Source organism: Patella vulgata, chromosome 4 (assembly GCF_932274485.2).
Source record: "Patella vulgata chromosome 4, xgPatVulg1.2, whole genome shotgun sequence".
Lineage (NCBI taxonomy): Eukaryota > Metazoa > Mollusca > Gastropoda > Patellidae > Patella > Patella vulgata.
The window spans coordinates 3,600,238-3,615,641 of NC_065882.2; the positions used below are offsets into that span (position 1 = coordinate 3,600,238).

At 37.4% G+C, this 15,404-nt stretch overlaps 1 protein-coding gene across 1 annotated transcript in view; it reads left to right on the forward strand.

Moving 5' to 3' along the window:
• The window catches only part of LOC126817759 (succinyl-CoA:3-ketoacid coenzyme A transferase 1, mitochondrial), a 28,998-nt gene extending 15,089 nt beyond the window's left edge, over positions 1–13,909 (forward strand). The window contains exons 6-12 of the mRNA XM_050544903.2: positions 7,384–7,490; positions 8,319–8,487; positions 9,625–9,736; positions 10,185–10,279; positions 11,307–11,428; positions 12,784–12,859; positions 13,847–13,909. Coding sequence (XP_050400860.2) covers positions 7,384–7,490; positions 8,319–8,487; positions 9,625–9,736; positions 10,185–10,279; positions 11,307–11,428; positions 12,784–12,859; positions 13,847–13,909 — 744 coding nt within the window. The remainder of the gene's footprint in view (positions 1–7,383; positions 7,491–8,318; positions 8,488–9,624; positions 9,737–10,184; positions 10,280–11,306; positions 11,429–12,783; positions 12,860–13,846) is intronic.
• The last annotated feature ends 1,495 nt before the right edge of the window (positions 13,910–15,404 follow it).

Genomic DNA, 15,404 nt, shown 5'->3' on the forward strand with positions numbered 1-15,404 from the left:
ATAGTCTTGTTTATCCATTTCATGATTAATCTTATTAGTTTAAGCAATCTGTACTTTAAGCTTATAATTAGTAATTCTCCATAATTAAGTACTTTAATCAGTACTTTAAGTTTATTAGTAATTGATGTACAACATTAATTTCCAATTAAAACACAACTCTTAGTGCCTTTAGATAAATGGGAGATCTTTTTTCCTGCTTGTAATTTCTTTAAATCTATAATTTAAAGTACCTTTGGACAATTTAAGTTCATGAGTTATATTTATTATATGTTTATTTATTTATTTATTTATATGTTTTTGCAATTTGATTGTAAATAATAAAGTTATGATAAAGAAGATATTTTTTGCCTTTTAAATTATTAGCGGGGTGCGTGGCCAAATGATTAGCGCCAAAGGATATGGTCCCATCTTCCATTAGCCCAGGGGGTGGGGTGATGGCCAAATGGTTAGTATGTGCGCGCTGTATCATAAAGTCTGCCATTGAGTCAGCTGGCGTGGTTTCGATTCCCCAATTGTATGTGTCAAGGAGTAGGGTCACCTGTCCAACCTTGTGGGTATTCTCTGGGTCCTCCTGTTTCTTCCCACTGCTGAAGACCCCTATGTATAAGCAAATTATTGAATTAAAACGAAACCATATGTTAGTCTCGAAATGACCTAGTTTATGTCAAGTGGATGTTAAACTCTCCAATGGGAGATGGGGTTTAATGTCGTACTGTTCTGTTCCAACTGGGCTAATGCAGTGTGCGATGAGGGACATTTTGCTCGGGCAGCGGCACTATGGCCTACTCTTATATCAAATTCCAACTGCCAAGGGATCTCTTATGTGCATGCCAATGTATATTCAGGACCTCTGTTTTTAGTCACATCCGAACGACTAGACAGCTGCCCTTGTCCTACACCACTGACAATGGGAAACTACATCAGAAAATCCCGATGAACTTTCTCGGCTAATGCAAGGATCAAACATGCGACTTCCAGGCTAATGTACCCGCATCTTACCCACTTAGCCACTGTGGTTCGTGAACAAAAATAACCTACGATACATGTATGTTTGTTCCAAAATACTGTGTTGACAAGATATGAAATCCATTTCCATTCCTTGTCATTTGAAGTTCTTTAAATTGGGGGGTTGGGTGGCCGAATAGATAACACACATAAGGTATGTCATTGAGTCAAGTGGCGTGTTTTCGATTCCCTGCTTGTACGTAACATGTAGTAGGGTCGCCTGTCCAATTGCATGCTTTTTCCTCCAGGTGCTTCAGTTTCCTCCAACTGCTAAAGACCCCTATGAGCAAGCGAATTATTGAAATAAAATTGAACCATATGTTAGTCCCGAAATGACGTACTTTGTGTCAAGTGGACATTACTCTCTCCCTAAAAAATGACATTGGTCTATGAAGTATGTACATTAACTTGTAATATCCTGATACAGATATGATTTTACTTTCGTTTAGATGAATACAACATGATATAAATAACTTAACGAGGAAATAAAATATACTGTGATATGTCGTGTCTTTGTGTTGGGTTTAACATGTTTGTATTATATCATGTTTACTGTATTTATCATCACCATGTTATAATTATAAGATGTCTTTCTACATGTAGGGGGGTTGGATGGCCAAATGGTTGTATCATCAGTTGGCGTGGTTTCGATTTCCCGGTTGTACGTGACAAGGATTAGGTTAGTCCCAATATGTCTAAGGGGTTGGATTGGTGAATTGTTAGCATGTGCGCATTGTATCGTAAGGTCTGTTATTGAGTCAACTAGCGTGGTTTCAATTCCCTAGTTGACTGTGACAAGGATTGGGTCGTCTGTTCAACCTTTTGGGTTTTGTCTGGGGGCAGAGGTGGGGGCGTTGGATAGCTGAATGGTTAGTGCGTGCACATTGTATCATAAGGTCTGTCATTTAGTCAGCTGGCATGGTTTCGATTCCCCAGTTGTAGGTGACAAGGATTGTGTTGCCTGCCCAACCTTTTGGGTTTTCTCCGGGTCATCCGGTTTCCTCCAACTGCTAAAGACCCCTATGTGCAGTGATTTATTGAAATAAAATTGAACCATATGTTAGTCTCGAAATGACCTAGTTTGTGTTGAGTGGACTTAAATCCCCCCTCTCTCTCTCCCTGGGGCTCTCTCTCTCTCCCTGGGGCTCTCTCTCTCTCCCTCTCTCTCTCTCTCTCTCTCTCTCTCTCTCTCTGGGGGCAGAGGAGGTGTCACAGTGATTTTAGGGGTTTCAGGTAAAAAATATCATAAAAAGATAAAATTGCACTATTTCTCATAAAATGAGACGAAATAATTTTCAAAATGTAACATTAACCATAAATCGCTACTCCCAATAATAAATTTCTATACTAATAAATCCGGTTTTGAATAAGAAAATCATCCAGGCATTTTATGACTGTCAGCTTGCTGCTCTTTTTCATTTTCTATTTGATAGTATTCGGTTAATGTTATGATTCTATATGAAATGGAATTTAATGAAATTTTGGTTTAAAGTCCTACTTTTTTCCACTCTATACTGTTCTGCTCCAAACTGGGATAATAAAGACGGGCATACGCCATACAGTGTGCTGTGAGGGAAAATTTGCCCGGACAGCAGTGCAATGGCCTACTCTTATATTGAATTCCAACTACCAAGGGATGTTTTACATGCACGCCAATGTATACACGGGACCTCAGTTTTTTGTGCCATCTGAACGACTAGACAGCTGTCCTTGTCAGGCCCTCCGTCCTGCATCACTGACAGAAAATTTGTATGAACTTTCTCGGCCAATACCAGGAGCGAACCTGCGACTTTCGGGCTAGTGAGCCAGCGTCTTACTCACTTAGCCACTGTGGCCCCTTCACAAGAGAAGAGTGAACTTGAGCTGCATTTAGACTCCATCGAATTTCCTTCTGCAATACAGGGTAAAAAATACACTTTGATGTTAAAATTTACATCAAGTTTTATTTTTGTGTGACCGTTTTAAGTAACAAAGTGTTAATTTCCTTAAATGACATTTACAAGTAGAGGTATAATATTCATAAAAACACATCTTTATAGATTTACTACTTATTGGTTTATAACATACAACGTTTCAATACTCTTACAGGTACAAAAAGTAGTTTCTTTTTAATTGACCAATCCAATTCATGTAAAGCTGATTAGATTATTAAAGTTATCACACAAGCTATATCTTTATCAAGCAGAGAGATCTTGGTACAAATTTGGTCTTTCTTTAGCCAATGACAAGACAGTATTTTTGTTTGAAATTTTGAATAACAAGGACTTGGCCCTGTGTTCACAAAACATTCTCAGACTTAAGTTAAGAATTTACTCAAAATTGTTCACCTTATTTTAACTAAAATAAAACTTTTGTTGTTTTAATGTAGGGTGACCCACCATAAATAAATATCTCCATATATCTCGACAATTACGCCACAATATTTATATATATGCCAAGCCACAAATCAGTTTCACACAATTATAGTCACTAAATAAACGATCATGTTGTACTTAATAAGCTATGACCATTAATCATGTATAAATAATAGACTGAAAACTGGTTCCAAGAGTCGTCCATAACATCCAGACACTTTTGAGTAAAAGATAGGTTACGTGCCCTTGTTTTGAAATTCGTCTCGCTTAACCGGTCTATCGACCATTCTACGTCTAATTGACAGGTCGGGATAATCAAGACTACTTTTTTACGAAACATAACAGAAAGCTAGAACAAGAAATTGAATTTAGAAATAAGCACGTTAGGTAGCTCAACAATCGATTTAAGAAGCTTGTAAAAGTAAAATGAAACTACTGCTAGTATCATGTTCCTGCCTAACCTGAGTGATTCAGAGATATTATTTGTACTAAACCAAAAGATGCCGCTCTTAACGGTACAGTTAATGATAAAGATAAAGCGATTTGAAAAATGAAACGAACGTAATTTCTAAATCTGCTGTAATAACCAAGAAGCTTAATTTTACTGCTATTCAAAATCGTCAACAATAAATTTTTTACGGCTGTAATAGTTGATAGATTTGTAGAGAATTGCACGTGCCATGGCTATTTATAGTATCATACTGTCAGAAAGTTGGTCTCGGCACAGCGAATGTGCACGCTTCAGTGGTAGTCTCGAACTATCAGCGGTGGACTGTATTTCTGTGAGTACATGGGTCACCCTATTTAATATATCAATAAGAAACTATGTACAAAGTTTTGTGTATCTGGATCAAAGATATTTCTCATAAACAGTGATTAAAAGTTGAGTAAATTCTGAGAATGCTTGGTGAACTTGGGGTCAGATTATTTTTTATTATATGACCTTACAATAGGATTGAATTGTTTTGCTATTTATAAATGAATGGAATGTCAAGTATAGTATCCTAGGGTCAGCTGGTCAACTATTATTTATTTCTTAATGTAATATATATATATATATGTTTATTGTTTTCATACAATGAAACTGATTTAATTCAATTCTCCTTACGCAATCCTTCATTATGAGCTGGGAGCCACGGTGGCTAAGTGGGTAAGACGCTAACTCGCTAGCCTGGAGGTTGGGTGTTCGATCCCTGAGTTGGCCTCAAAAGTTCATCCTGATTTTCGGACGTGGTTTCCCCTTGTCAGTGGTGCAGAACGGAGGGCCTCAAAAAGACAGCCGTCTAGTCCTTCGGATGAGACGAAAAACCGAGGTCCCGTATACACATTAGAATGTACGTAAAAGATCCCTTGGTAGCTGAAATTCGATATAAAAGAAGGCGATAGTGCTGTTGCCCGGACAAAATTTCCCTCATAGCACACTGTATGGCGTATGCCCGTCTTCTTTAGCCCAGTATAGGAGCAGGACAGTAGGACGTTAAACCCCATTTCATTAGCCCAGTAGGAGCAGAACAGTAGGACGTTAAACCTCATTTCATTCATTATGAGCTTTCCATATAGGAAATTAAAGATTGAAATATATGTTGTTTGTGAAAATTTCATTACTTAATAAATAAGTCGTTGTTTGTCCCTTCTGTAAATAAAAATGTTAAAAGGAGCGGTTTATAATCTATGCCTAAATCTTAATCTTATCTGAAAATGTGTTTCTTCTAATGAACTGGAAAACTTTAAGCCTACACCCGAGGCTGTGTTGTTTGTTTTGTTTTCATGTTGTTAATGATATAACAGGGACATTTGAGGTTTCGCAACTTTATTCACATGTAAGAAATGAAATGAAATGGGGTTTAACATCCTACTGTTCTGCTCCTAACCTGGGCTAATGAAGACGGGCATACACCAAACAGTGTGCTATGAGGGAAATTTTGCCCAGGCACCGACTGGGCTATTGAAATGAAATGAAATGAAATGGGTTTAACGTCCTACTGTTCTGCTCCTAACCTGAGCTAATGAAGACGGGCATACGCCAAACAGTGTGCTATGAGGGAAATTTTGCCCAGGCAGCGGCGCTACGGCCTATTCATATCGAATTCCAACTGCCAAGTGATCTTTTACGTGCACGCCAATGTGTACACGGGACCTGGGTTTTTCGTCCCATCCGAATGACTAGACCGCTGCCCTTGTCAGGCCCTCTGTTCTGCACCACTGACAAGGGGAAACCACGCCGGAAAATCTGGATGAACTTTCTCGGCCAATGCAGGGATCGAACACCTGACCTCCAGGCTAGCGAGCCAGTGTCTTACCCACTTAGCCACATGATCCCCCCTGGGCTATTGAAGACAGGCATACGCCATGCAGTGTGCTATGACTATGAGGGACATTTTGCCCAGACAGCGGCACTACAGCCTACTCTTATATCAAATCCCAACGGTTCCTTTAAGTGCACGCCAATATATACACAGGACATTGGTTTTCCGTCCCATCCAAATGACTATATGTGGTTCCTTGCCAGGCCCTTTGTCCTGAACAATGCCTTAAAATCTAGATAAACTTTTTGCCAACACCAGAATCAAAAAGGACCTCCAGGATGGTGAGCCAACGTCTTACTCACTGTGCCACCGCGGTTCCGCCACGTGTAAGAGAAATGGGGTTAAACATTCAGTAGATATGAACTTGGACATTTCGCCACTTAGTTTTATTTCATTAAACATGCATTATGCAAGAGCTAAATCTGATTATTGCAAGTCTTAATTTAGGCTTCAGATGTTATAGAAATTATAAATTAGATCTTTATTTAAACAACAAGACCAAAATCAACTCTGTAGACCCACGGATGGCTCGGCTACAGCTCGGATTTAAATAGGATTTCACTAATTGATTAAATCAAGTATGGGGCAACCTGATGAAAATAGGTCAGATAGATCGAGGCTAAATGATAGAGTGTACTTAGCGAGGCCGCTGTAAAGCGTTTCCGTATGCCATTGAAAACTTTACTTGATAATCGAGATATGTAGGTGGAGTTAACGCCTGTCAATCAAACGTTCGGCGAAGGTGAAGACACATTTCGCTAAAATTTCTAGGCAAATATTACAACGATGATAACTATGTTCAGAATAAAGTAATTTGACTGAATTTTTCAATATATTCTTCTTTCATCATCTACTTTTGAACTGTTATAGCACGAATGGCCAACTCTCTATAAATATCTCACATAATGTATCTTTAATTCAATTGTGCATTACCGAAGGGGTATTTAGCAAAAGGAGGAAACAGGAGATCCTGAAGAAAAATTAAGAAAATCCATAAGTTAAGGCAGGCGACCCTTTCTATATCTACACTACAAGTGTACAAACGTTGGGTGAAAACCATCATTCAGTGTTCAACCTTATCGTATACAGCTCATATGTTAAAACTTTTTGCCAGAAAAATCCCACCCCCAACTCAACTTCAATACATGTATATAAAATGTAAGAGAGGGAGAGAGGGAGAAATGGGGTTTAACGTCCACTCGTCACAAACTAGGTCATTTTGGGACTTACACATGGTTCAATCTTATTTCAATAATTCGATTGCACGTAGGGGTCTTTAGCAGTGGGAGGAAACCGGAAGGCCCAGAGAAAACCCACGAGGTTGGACAGGCAATCCTACTCCTTGTCACGTACAACCAGGGAATCGAAACCACGCCAGTTGACTCAATGACAGACCGTATTTAACGTCTTGTGATTCAATACGCGAATCGTGAGAAGGTGTAAAGCGATACATCATGCCAACACTACTTATGTCCAGGCTTGCTTTTATATCCTTCACACCTCACTACCATACAACTGTTACTATATATTATAAATATATAGTAACAAAATTATAGTCTTGTTTGTCAAGGTGATATCATGGCCCCTATAATCTCTAATGTGATATGTTTTAACATATAGTCTTGTTTGTCATGGTAATATCATGGACCTTATAATCATTAATGTGATATAGTCTTGTTTGTCACAGTAATATATGTTTACTATTATATATTTTATAGAGTCGTGATTTTAATGGAAGGAATTATATCATGGAGGAATCTATTACAGGTGATTACGCCCTCGTTAAAGCATGGAAGGCGGACAAGTCGGGTAACTTAACTTTCAGGTAATAACAATTCTCTATCTCTAGTGATATCGTTCCGTTCTACTCCACTAACCTCTGGGTCCATTCACAGGGTTTTCAGGAATTCAAATTATCTGCCCTTGAGTCTACGAACTAATCAAAAAACAGCTTACATAGCAGTCTTAGCGTCATTGTTTACATTGACCACAATAATCTTAGTTGCAATAAATGTGAGTTACTTCCCTTTGCCCACTCGATTGGTGGATAAAAATAGAAGAAGTATCAGGGGCTGATAATTTGAATGTGCCTCCCCGCCCCCCTGGATGTACCAGGAGGTTAGTGGAGTATAACGAATTGATACCACTGGCGATACCGAGAATGGGTAATAACGAGTAGACGAACATCTTTGTCAAATAGCCATTGTTTTTCCTGCTAATAGGGATCTGGAGTCGTAGGATGAACCCTGAGAACCCGGAGAAAAACCTATAAGGTTAGGCAGTTGACTCTAATGTTATTGAAACCAGTTAGATCATAAGGTCTGTCATTGAGTCGGGGGGGTTGGATGGCCGAATGTTTAGCATGTTGAATCATAAGGTCTGTGATTGAGTCAACTGGCAGGGTTTCGATTCCCCTGTTCAGTCCTCCGGTTTCCTCCCACTGCTAAAGACCCCTTCACTCAAAAACAAATTATTGAAATATAATGTTAGTCCAGAAATAACCTAGCTTGCGTCAAGTGGATGTTAAACCCCATTTTTTTTCCCAATAGACTGCCGGGTTCTGAGCTAGGCTTTAGTCCCCAAACTAAAAATGTCCGACAGGCAAAAATTTGGGTCAGCATTCGGCACCATATATCTTATATTATATTTTCAGAAAAACAGCGCGTAACTTTAACCCACCGATGTGTAAAGCTGGTAGAATAACGGTAGCAGAGGTAGAAGAGATCGTTGAAGATGGCGCCATCGAACCAGAAGATATTCACGTACCTCATGTCTTTGTACAGAGAATCATTAAAGGTCCAAAATACGAGAAACGTATAGAGGTAACGGGGGTTTATAATAATATATATATAGATGTACCCAAATTATTAATGACCATAGAAAATGGAACTTAAAGATACATTGTGTAAGATTTCGATAAAGAGCTAGCCATTCTTGCTATAATAGTTGAAAGATATATTATATAAGATTTAGATAAAGAGCTGACCATTCTTGCTATAATAGTTTGAAAATAGATAATGTAAAATGAATAATTTGAAAATTTCATTCAAATTACTCTATTGTGAGTGAAGATATTAGCCTTTGAAGGTTTGACAAGACGTGTGCAATAATTTCAACCACCGTACTGGTTGTTCAAAGCTAAGTCTCGCTCCTCCAATTTTAGCTTGAATCAAGATATGGCTGAACCGTTCTAATCTATTTAATATAGGCCTGGATCAGTTAATTAATATCTAATTAATAATTTAGATAACATTTCAGACCTAAAGAAAGACCTACAATAGTCAGATTTAGCTCTTGAATAATGTATGTTTAAGTACAAAAATGGAATTAATGTCATTAGAAATTCTAGGCCATATATTGTGCCAAAATTATCTTGAAACCATTGCACAAATATTTTTTTGGCATACTATTGTGACAGGAATCAAACTGGTAAGCCATAAGATTTTTTTGTGTACACTGACTACTAACAATTCTAATGAATATTGCCTACCATATGTTAGTCTCAAAATAATCTAAGTATTGTGTTGATGATACATTAACTATATGTTAGTCTCAAAATAACCTAAATATTGTATCTGTGGGGTTACAACTATTACAAGATAAAGCAGGGGCTAAAAGTGTCACGGTCGTGCACTTTATCCTTTATCATCAGATGGTGGGATGGGATTGACATTCAAAGTGCGAGATAATGATATAGACATATGTGATATCACAATTAATGATTTGTATCAATGAAATTGAATCACAATGTAATCCTATTAATGCATTATAAAAATTGACATCTCTCTTTAAAAAGCTTAGTGTGTATGTATGCCTACGTAATTAAGAGACGATAAGGGCATCATGCATTGTCAACTGTCAAATTTCCTTAACAGGAACCTGGCAAACCCCCTCCTGCAAAAATTCCTTGATCCGCCCCTGTAAAGAATTGAATTGCATGTGTTGTATAATTATTTCAGAGATTACGTTTAACGGAAGACAGTACGAATGAAAAACCTAAAAATGCTGCAGCACTGATGAGAGAAAAGATAGTAAAAAGAGCAGCATTAGAGTTTAAAGATGGCATGTATGGTATCCTTGATATACATGCAAATATAATTGTTAGATGCCCATCAAAGACAGGTGTCTAGTCGTTCGGATGGTACGAAAAACCAAGGTCCTGTGTACACATTGGTGTGCACGTAAAAGATCCCTTGGCTGTTGGAATTCTATATGAGTAGGCCATAGTGCCGCTGCCCGGGCCAAATTTGACTCCTAGCACACTGCATGGTGTATGCCCATCTTCATTAGCCCGGCCGGAGCAGAACCCTCATAGCACACTGTATGACGTATGCCCGTCTTCATTAGCCCAGTTCGAAGCAGAACCGTCGGGCGTTAAACCCCATTTCATTTCATTTCATTTTATTGTGATACAGATAAAATATATGTTTAAAGTAGCTAAGTCTCTAATTCAGTATCATCCATAGTCTTCCACATTGAAAACACAAATTAATTGTCAATCCTTGACATATATATACAGCTAATTTAGGAATAGGTATGCCGATGTTAGCCAGTAATTATATAGCTAAAGGTATTAACGTTAGTCTACAGAGTGAAAATGGTATTCTTGGTCTGGTAAGTATAAAATCTTTATTTATTGTAGAATAAAAGTAAATAATATCGTATTTAAAATAACCATATCCTGATTAAAATACAGATTTATATTTCGTTTTTTTTATTTATATACTTTCGATGGCCTACACTACTACACTACATAAAGATCTGACTGGTTGTAGTGGGAGGTCACATCAGGGGTCATACGAGCGTCTTTTGACCCTATGGCATATGACATATGATTAGCTAATCAGTAGGATACCCACAGTTCCATGATCCGCATGCCAAGAACTCACCGCAACAGACCGTTTCGTTGGCTAATCAACCAGAATGCGGGTTACATAACAACTATTCCAGATCCTAGTGTAGTAAAGACAAGTAAAACGAAATTTTGAACTATAAAAAACGAAACGAAATAGGATGTGTGATTTGATCAGATTGATATAACCATAGAATCCTCTAATTATCAAAAATCCAAGCACTGTCTAAATTAGGGTTAATTAAACTCTTTGAAATTGGTCTCAATTTTTGCAATCTAATTTTTAAATGGCCACATTAATTTCCCACACGTATGCTGTCGGTCCTCATTGATTTCTGTATTTTGGATTGCAATATTTATTGCGAAGGAACTGTATTATTGATTAGATTATATATTGGATAGAGAGACAGAGATCAGTGGGGGGGTTGGATGGCCGAATAGTTAGCATGTGCGTGCTGTATCATAAGGCCTGTCATTGAGTCAACTGGTGTGGTTTCGAATCCCCCGGTTGTACGTGACAAGGAAAAGGTTCAATTGTCTAACCTCATGGGTTTTTCTCCGGGATCTCAGGTTTCCTCCCACTGCTAAAGACCCCTAGACGCAAGCAAATTATTGAAATAAAATTGAACCATATGTTAGTCCCAAAATGACCTAGTTTGTGTCAAGTGGACGTTAAACCCTGTTTCTTTCTCTCTCTTTCTTAACATTTTATTTTGCGAGGTATTCAAATTTCCACCAATGATGATCAGTCGCTTTAACCTTTTTGAAATAAATTTTTAATTTTATCAGGGTCCGTTTCCAAGGAAAGGTGAAGAAGATGCCGATTTAATTAACGCTGGTAAAGAAACAGTAACGTCTTTACCTGGTAGTTCTTTCTTCTCAAGTGATGAATCGTTCGCTATGATCAGAGGGTAAGTAACTAATGATAAAATCATTTGCTATGATCAGAGGGTAATTAATTAATGATGAATCATTTGCTATGATCAGAGGGTAATTAACTAATGATGAATCATTCACTATGATTAGAGGGTAAGTAACTAATAATGAATCAAATTTGTTTGGTGTGGGTTTGGACGAATGGAATCTAGTCCTGTACTCAATTTTTGGGGTAACAGTTCTTATACTTCTCAACAAGCAAAATATAAGACCCTACACTCAGAGGGTAAGTAACTAGTGACGAATCAAATTTGTTTGGTGTGAGTTGGACAAACTGTACTCAGTTTTTGGGGTAACAGTTCTTATACTACTCAACAAGCAAAATATATAAGATCCTACACTCAGCGGGAAGGCAGTGGGGCTGAAAGGTTAACGCACGTGCATGGTTTAGATTCCCAATTTGTACGTGACAAGGAGTAGGTTCGTCTGTCCAACCGCGTGGGTTTTCTCCGGGTTCTCCCACAAAGTATTCAAATATAATTAAACCACATCTTAGTCCCAGAATGCCCTACTTTGTGTCAAGTGGACATTAAACCCCATTTCTCTCTCTCTTGCTACAGATTATCAAAAGTTTAAGCTTAGAACTATTTACAGCAAATCATTGTTCAAGGGAGATAAATCCAGTTTATACACAGCCACAATTTCTGTTACACTTTTGTATTTAAAGAACATGGCTGGTGACTGTACTAGTGGCCTCTCTTTGAACTTTCCTTGGTTATGCATGGTAGCTCAGACATCTGAAACACAATTCCAAACTCCAAACTATTTAAAAGCCAGCTATAATAAACGTTCTTTGTAGAACTTTTAGAGAGGGGGCGGGGGACGGATCTAGTGGTTTAACGTGTACACGTTGGATCATAAGGTCTGTCATTGAGTCAAGTGGTGTGGTTTCGATTCCCCGCTTGTACGTGACAAGGAGTAGGGTCGCCTGTCCAACTTTGTGGGTTTTCTCTGGATTCTACAGATTCCTCCCACTACTAATTATAAAGACTCCTACGTGCAAGCAAATGAATAAAATAAAACTGGGACATATATTTGTCCCAAAATTATCTAGTTTTTGTCGAATAGAGTTACACATGCAATCTCTCTCCCTCTCTCTCTCTCTCTTTATAGAGTTTTAAGACTATTCTCAGTTTTATTTCCGGGTATTGAAAATTGCTGATAATTATCCAAATCAATCAGATCTGGCCATTTTAAATTAACTTTGCTTTTGATTGATTTCTCACCTCCATCTTTATTACTCTAGGCACTCTTTCTGGAACACTGGATACCACTTCTTATTTAGTGTGGAAGATAGATTATTATATAGAAATATTATTTCTCTTTACAGTGGTCATATTGATTTAACTATATTGGGTGCCATGCAGGTGTCAAGATATGGTGATATCGCTAACTGGATGATACCTGTAAGATATTTTCATATTTAAGACATATTAAATATTTATTTAATTCTCTTCCGTTTTGTTATTGAGTCAACTGGCGTGGTTTCGATTTCCCGGGAGTACGTGACAAGAAGTAGGGTTGCCACGTGAATTTTCTCTGGGTTCTCCAGTTTCCTCCCACTGCTAAAGACCCCTATGCGCAAGCGAATTATTGACATAAAATTGAACCATGTGTTAGTCCCAAAATGACCTAGTTAGTGTTGAGTGGACGTTAAACTCTCTCTTCTGTTTTCCCCTGGAGATAAATATCTACACCTACAAGTATTCCATTAATATGCTTAGTGGCTCACTGACCATTTTCCAGCATGGTGTCCCTTATTAGTGAAGCAGGACTGAGGGGAGAGATGGGACAAAAAACAAGGCCCCCTGTACACATTGGACGTGCAGTCGGAAACACGATCTCCAGGCAAATTCTCTCGCATAGCACACTACATGGCATATGGCTGTCTTTTTTACCTTGGTGAAGTCATATCAAAAACTGATTTAACTATGAATGTTCATACATGCACCTATTATCTGAGTACATAGGTTTACCTAGTGCTTTAGTGTAGGATGGAGGGCCTGACAAGGGCAGCTGTCTAGTCATTCGGATGGGACGAAAAAACGTGTATACATTGGCAAGCACGTAAAAGATCCCTTGGCATTTGGATTTTGACATAAGAGTAGGTCATAGGGCCACTGCCCGAGCAAAATTTCCCTTGTAGCACACTGTATGGCATATGCCCATCTTTATTAGCCCTAGTGTTCATCAATCTATGATAATAACTATATTATATTTACAAGGTTAATTTAGTTAAAGGTATGGGTGGTGCTATGATAATAACTATTATATATTTACTATGATAATAACTATATTATATTTACAAGGTTAATTTAGTTAAAGGTATGGGTGGTGCTATGATAATAACTATTATATATTAACTATGATAATAACTATTATATATTGACTAGGGTAAATTAGTTAAAGGTATGGGTGGTGCTATGATGATAACTATATTATATTATATTTACTAGGGTAAATTAGTTAAAGGTATGGGTGGTGCTATGGATCTGGTATCAAGTTATAAAACAAAAGTTGTTGTAACTATGGAACATACAGCTAAGGTACAGTAAACATTTCTCTCTCTCTTTAGTATACTAAACAGCAAAAAAAACCTCAGTATATGCAATTGAAGAACAATCTAAGTCACTTTTTCAATGAACCCCAGTTAATGGCGCCATCTGGTAGCAAATTGTATAAGCTTTCTGTGGAACAATTAATTTCAGGTAAAAATGATCGGAGTCACATCAAACCAAGGCCCTTCTGAAATGGCCTCCTGGACAAATACGTCCATCGTACCCTTTATTTGACCTTAATTTGACTGAAAAGCGGAAGTCAGTACGATTCGTATTAAACATCATTTTGAAGTTGTAATTAAACCCACTCATTGTTCTGTTCTCGTCAAACATTCTCGTCAAAAGTCTGTTTTGCCTTTTATGCGAAAAGACAAAAATGTGTCTTAGATCGTTCTTCCCCTGGACTCTTCATTTCTCTGCCTCTCTAGTATATACAATTGGCATGTTGGCCGTGGGTTATTTGAAATAATGGTACACCAACATCAAAGATGACGTGACTTAAATAAGTATCTGAACTAGTTTAATTCACTGATATATGTCCTGTCTTAATTTTCAGGGAGGAACCCAGAAGATTTTACCTGATTGTAGTTTACCATTAACAGGCAAGAGATGTGTGGATATGATAATAACAGAAATGGTAGGAACCTGATCAATATTCATATTTTATCAAACTTTATATCAATGTTTCTGTTATTCATTATAAGTTGGTATTTTGTCACCAAGTTGTAGTGTATAGTGATATTCACCGCCATTTATAGAGAAAACATAGATCATATCTGGTATTTACAATTGTATTGGGTACTATAAAGTAAACAATTGTATTGGGCACTATAAAGTAAACAATTGTATGATGTATTGGGTACTATTAACTGAACAATTGTATTGGGTACTATAAAGTGACATGGAAAAGGCAGGGTGTATTTGATAATATACATGTTATATTATATTATACACACGGTGTATTTGACAATATTACATGTTATATACAGGGTGTATTTTTACATGTTATATATAGTGATAATATGATAATATAACATGTTATATTATATACACGGTGTATGTTATATTATATACAGGGCGTATTTGATAATATTACATGTTATATACAGGGTGTATTTGAAGTAGATCCGGAGAATGGTTTAACACTAACAGAAGTAGCTGAAGGTGTATTGATTGAAGATATCGTAGAAAATACAGGAGCAGAATTTCAGGTAAGCTAACAATGGTTGATATAGCAATATTGTTCCAAATTAACAGATATACACTCGAGTTCAGTCCTTTCACCATTCTATCAGTCCCGATAATTGAGGTAGTGTGTATAAAATCATTACCTGATAAGAAAACACTAGATATATTTCAGCTATCGTGGTTGAGATATTTTCTTATTACGTCG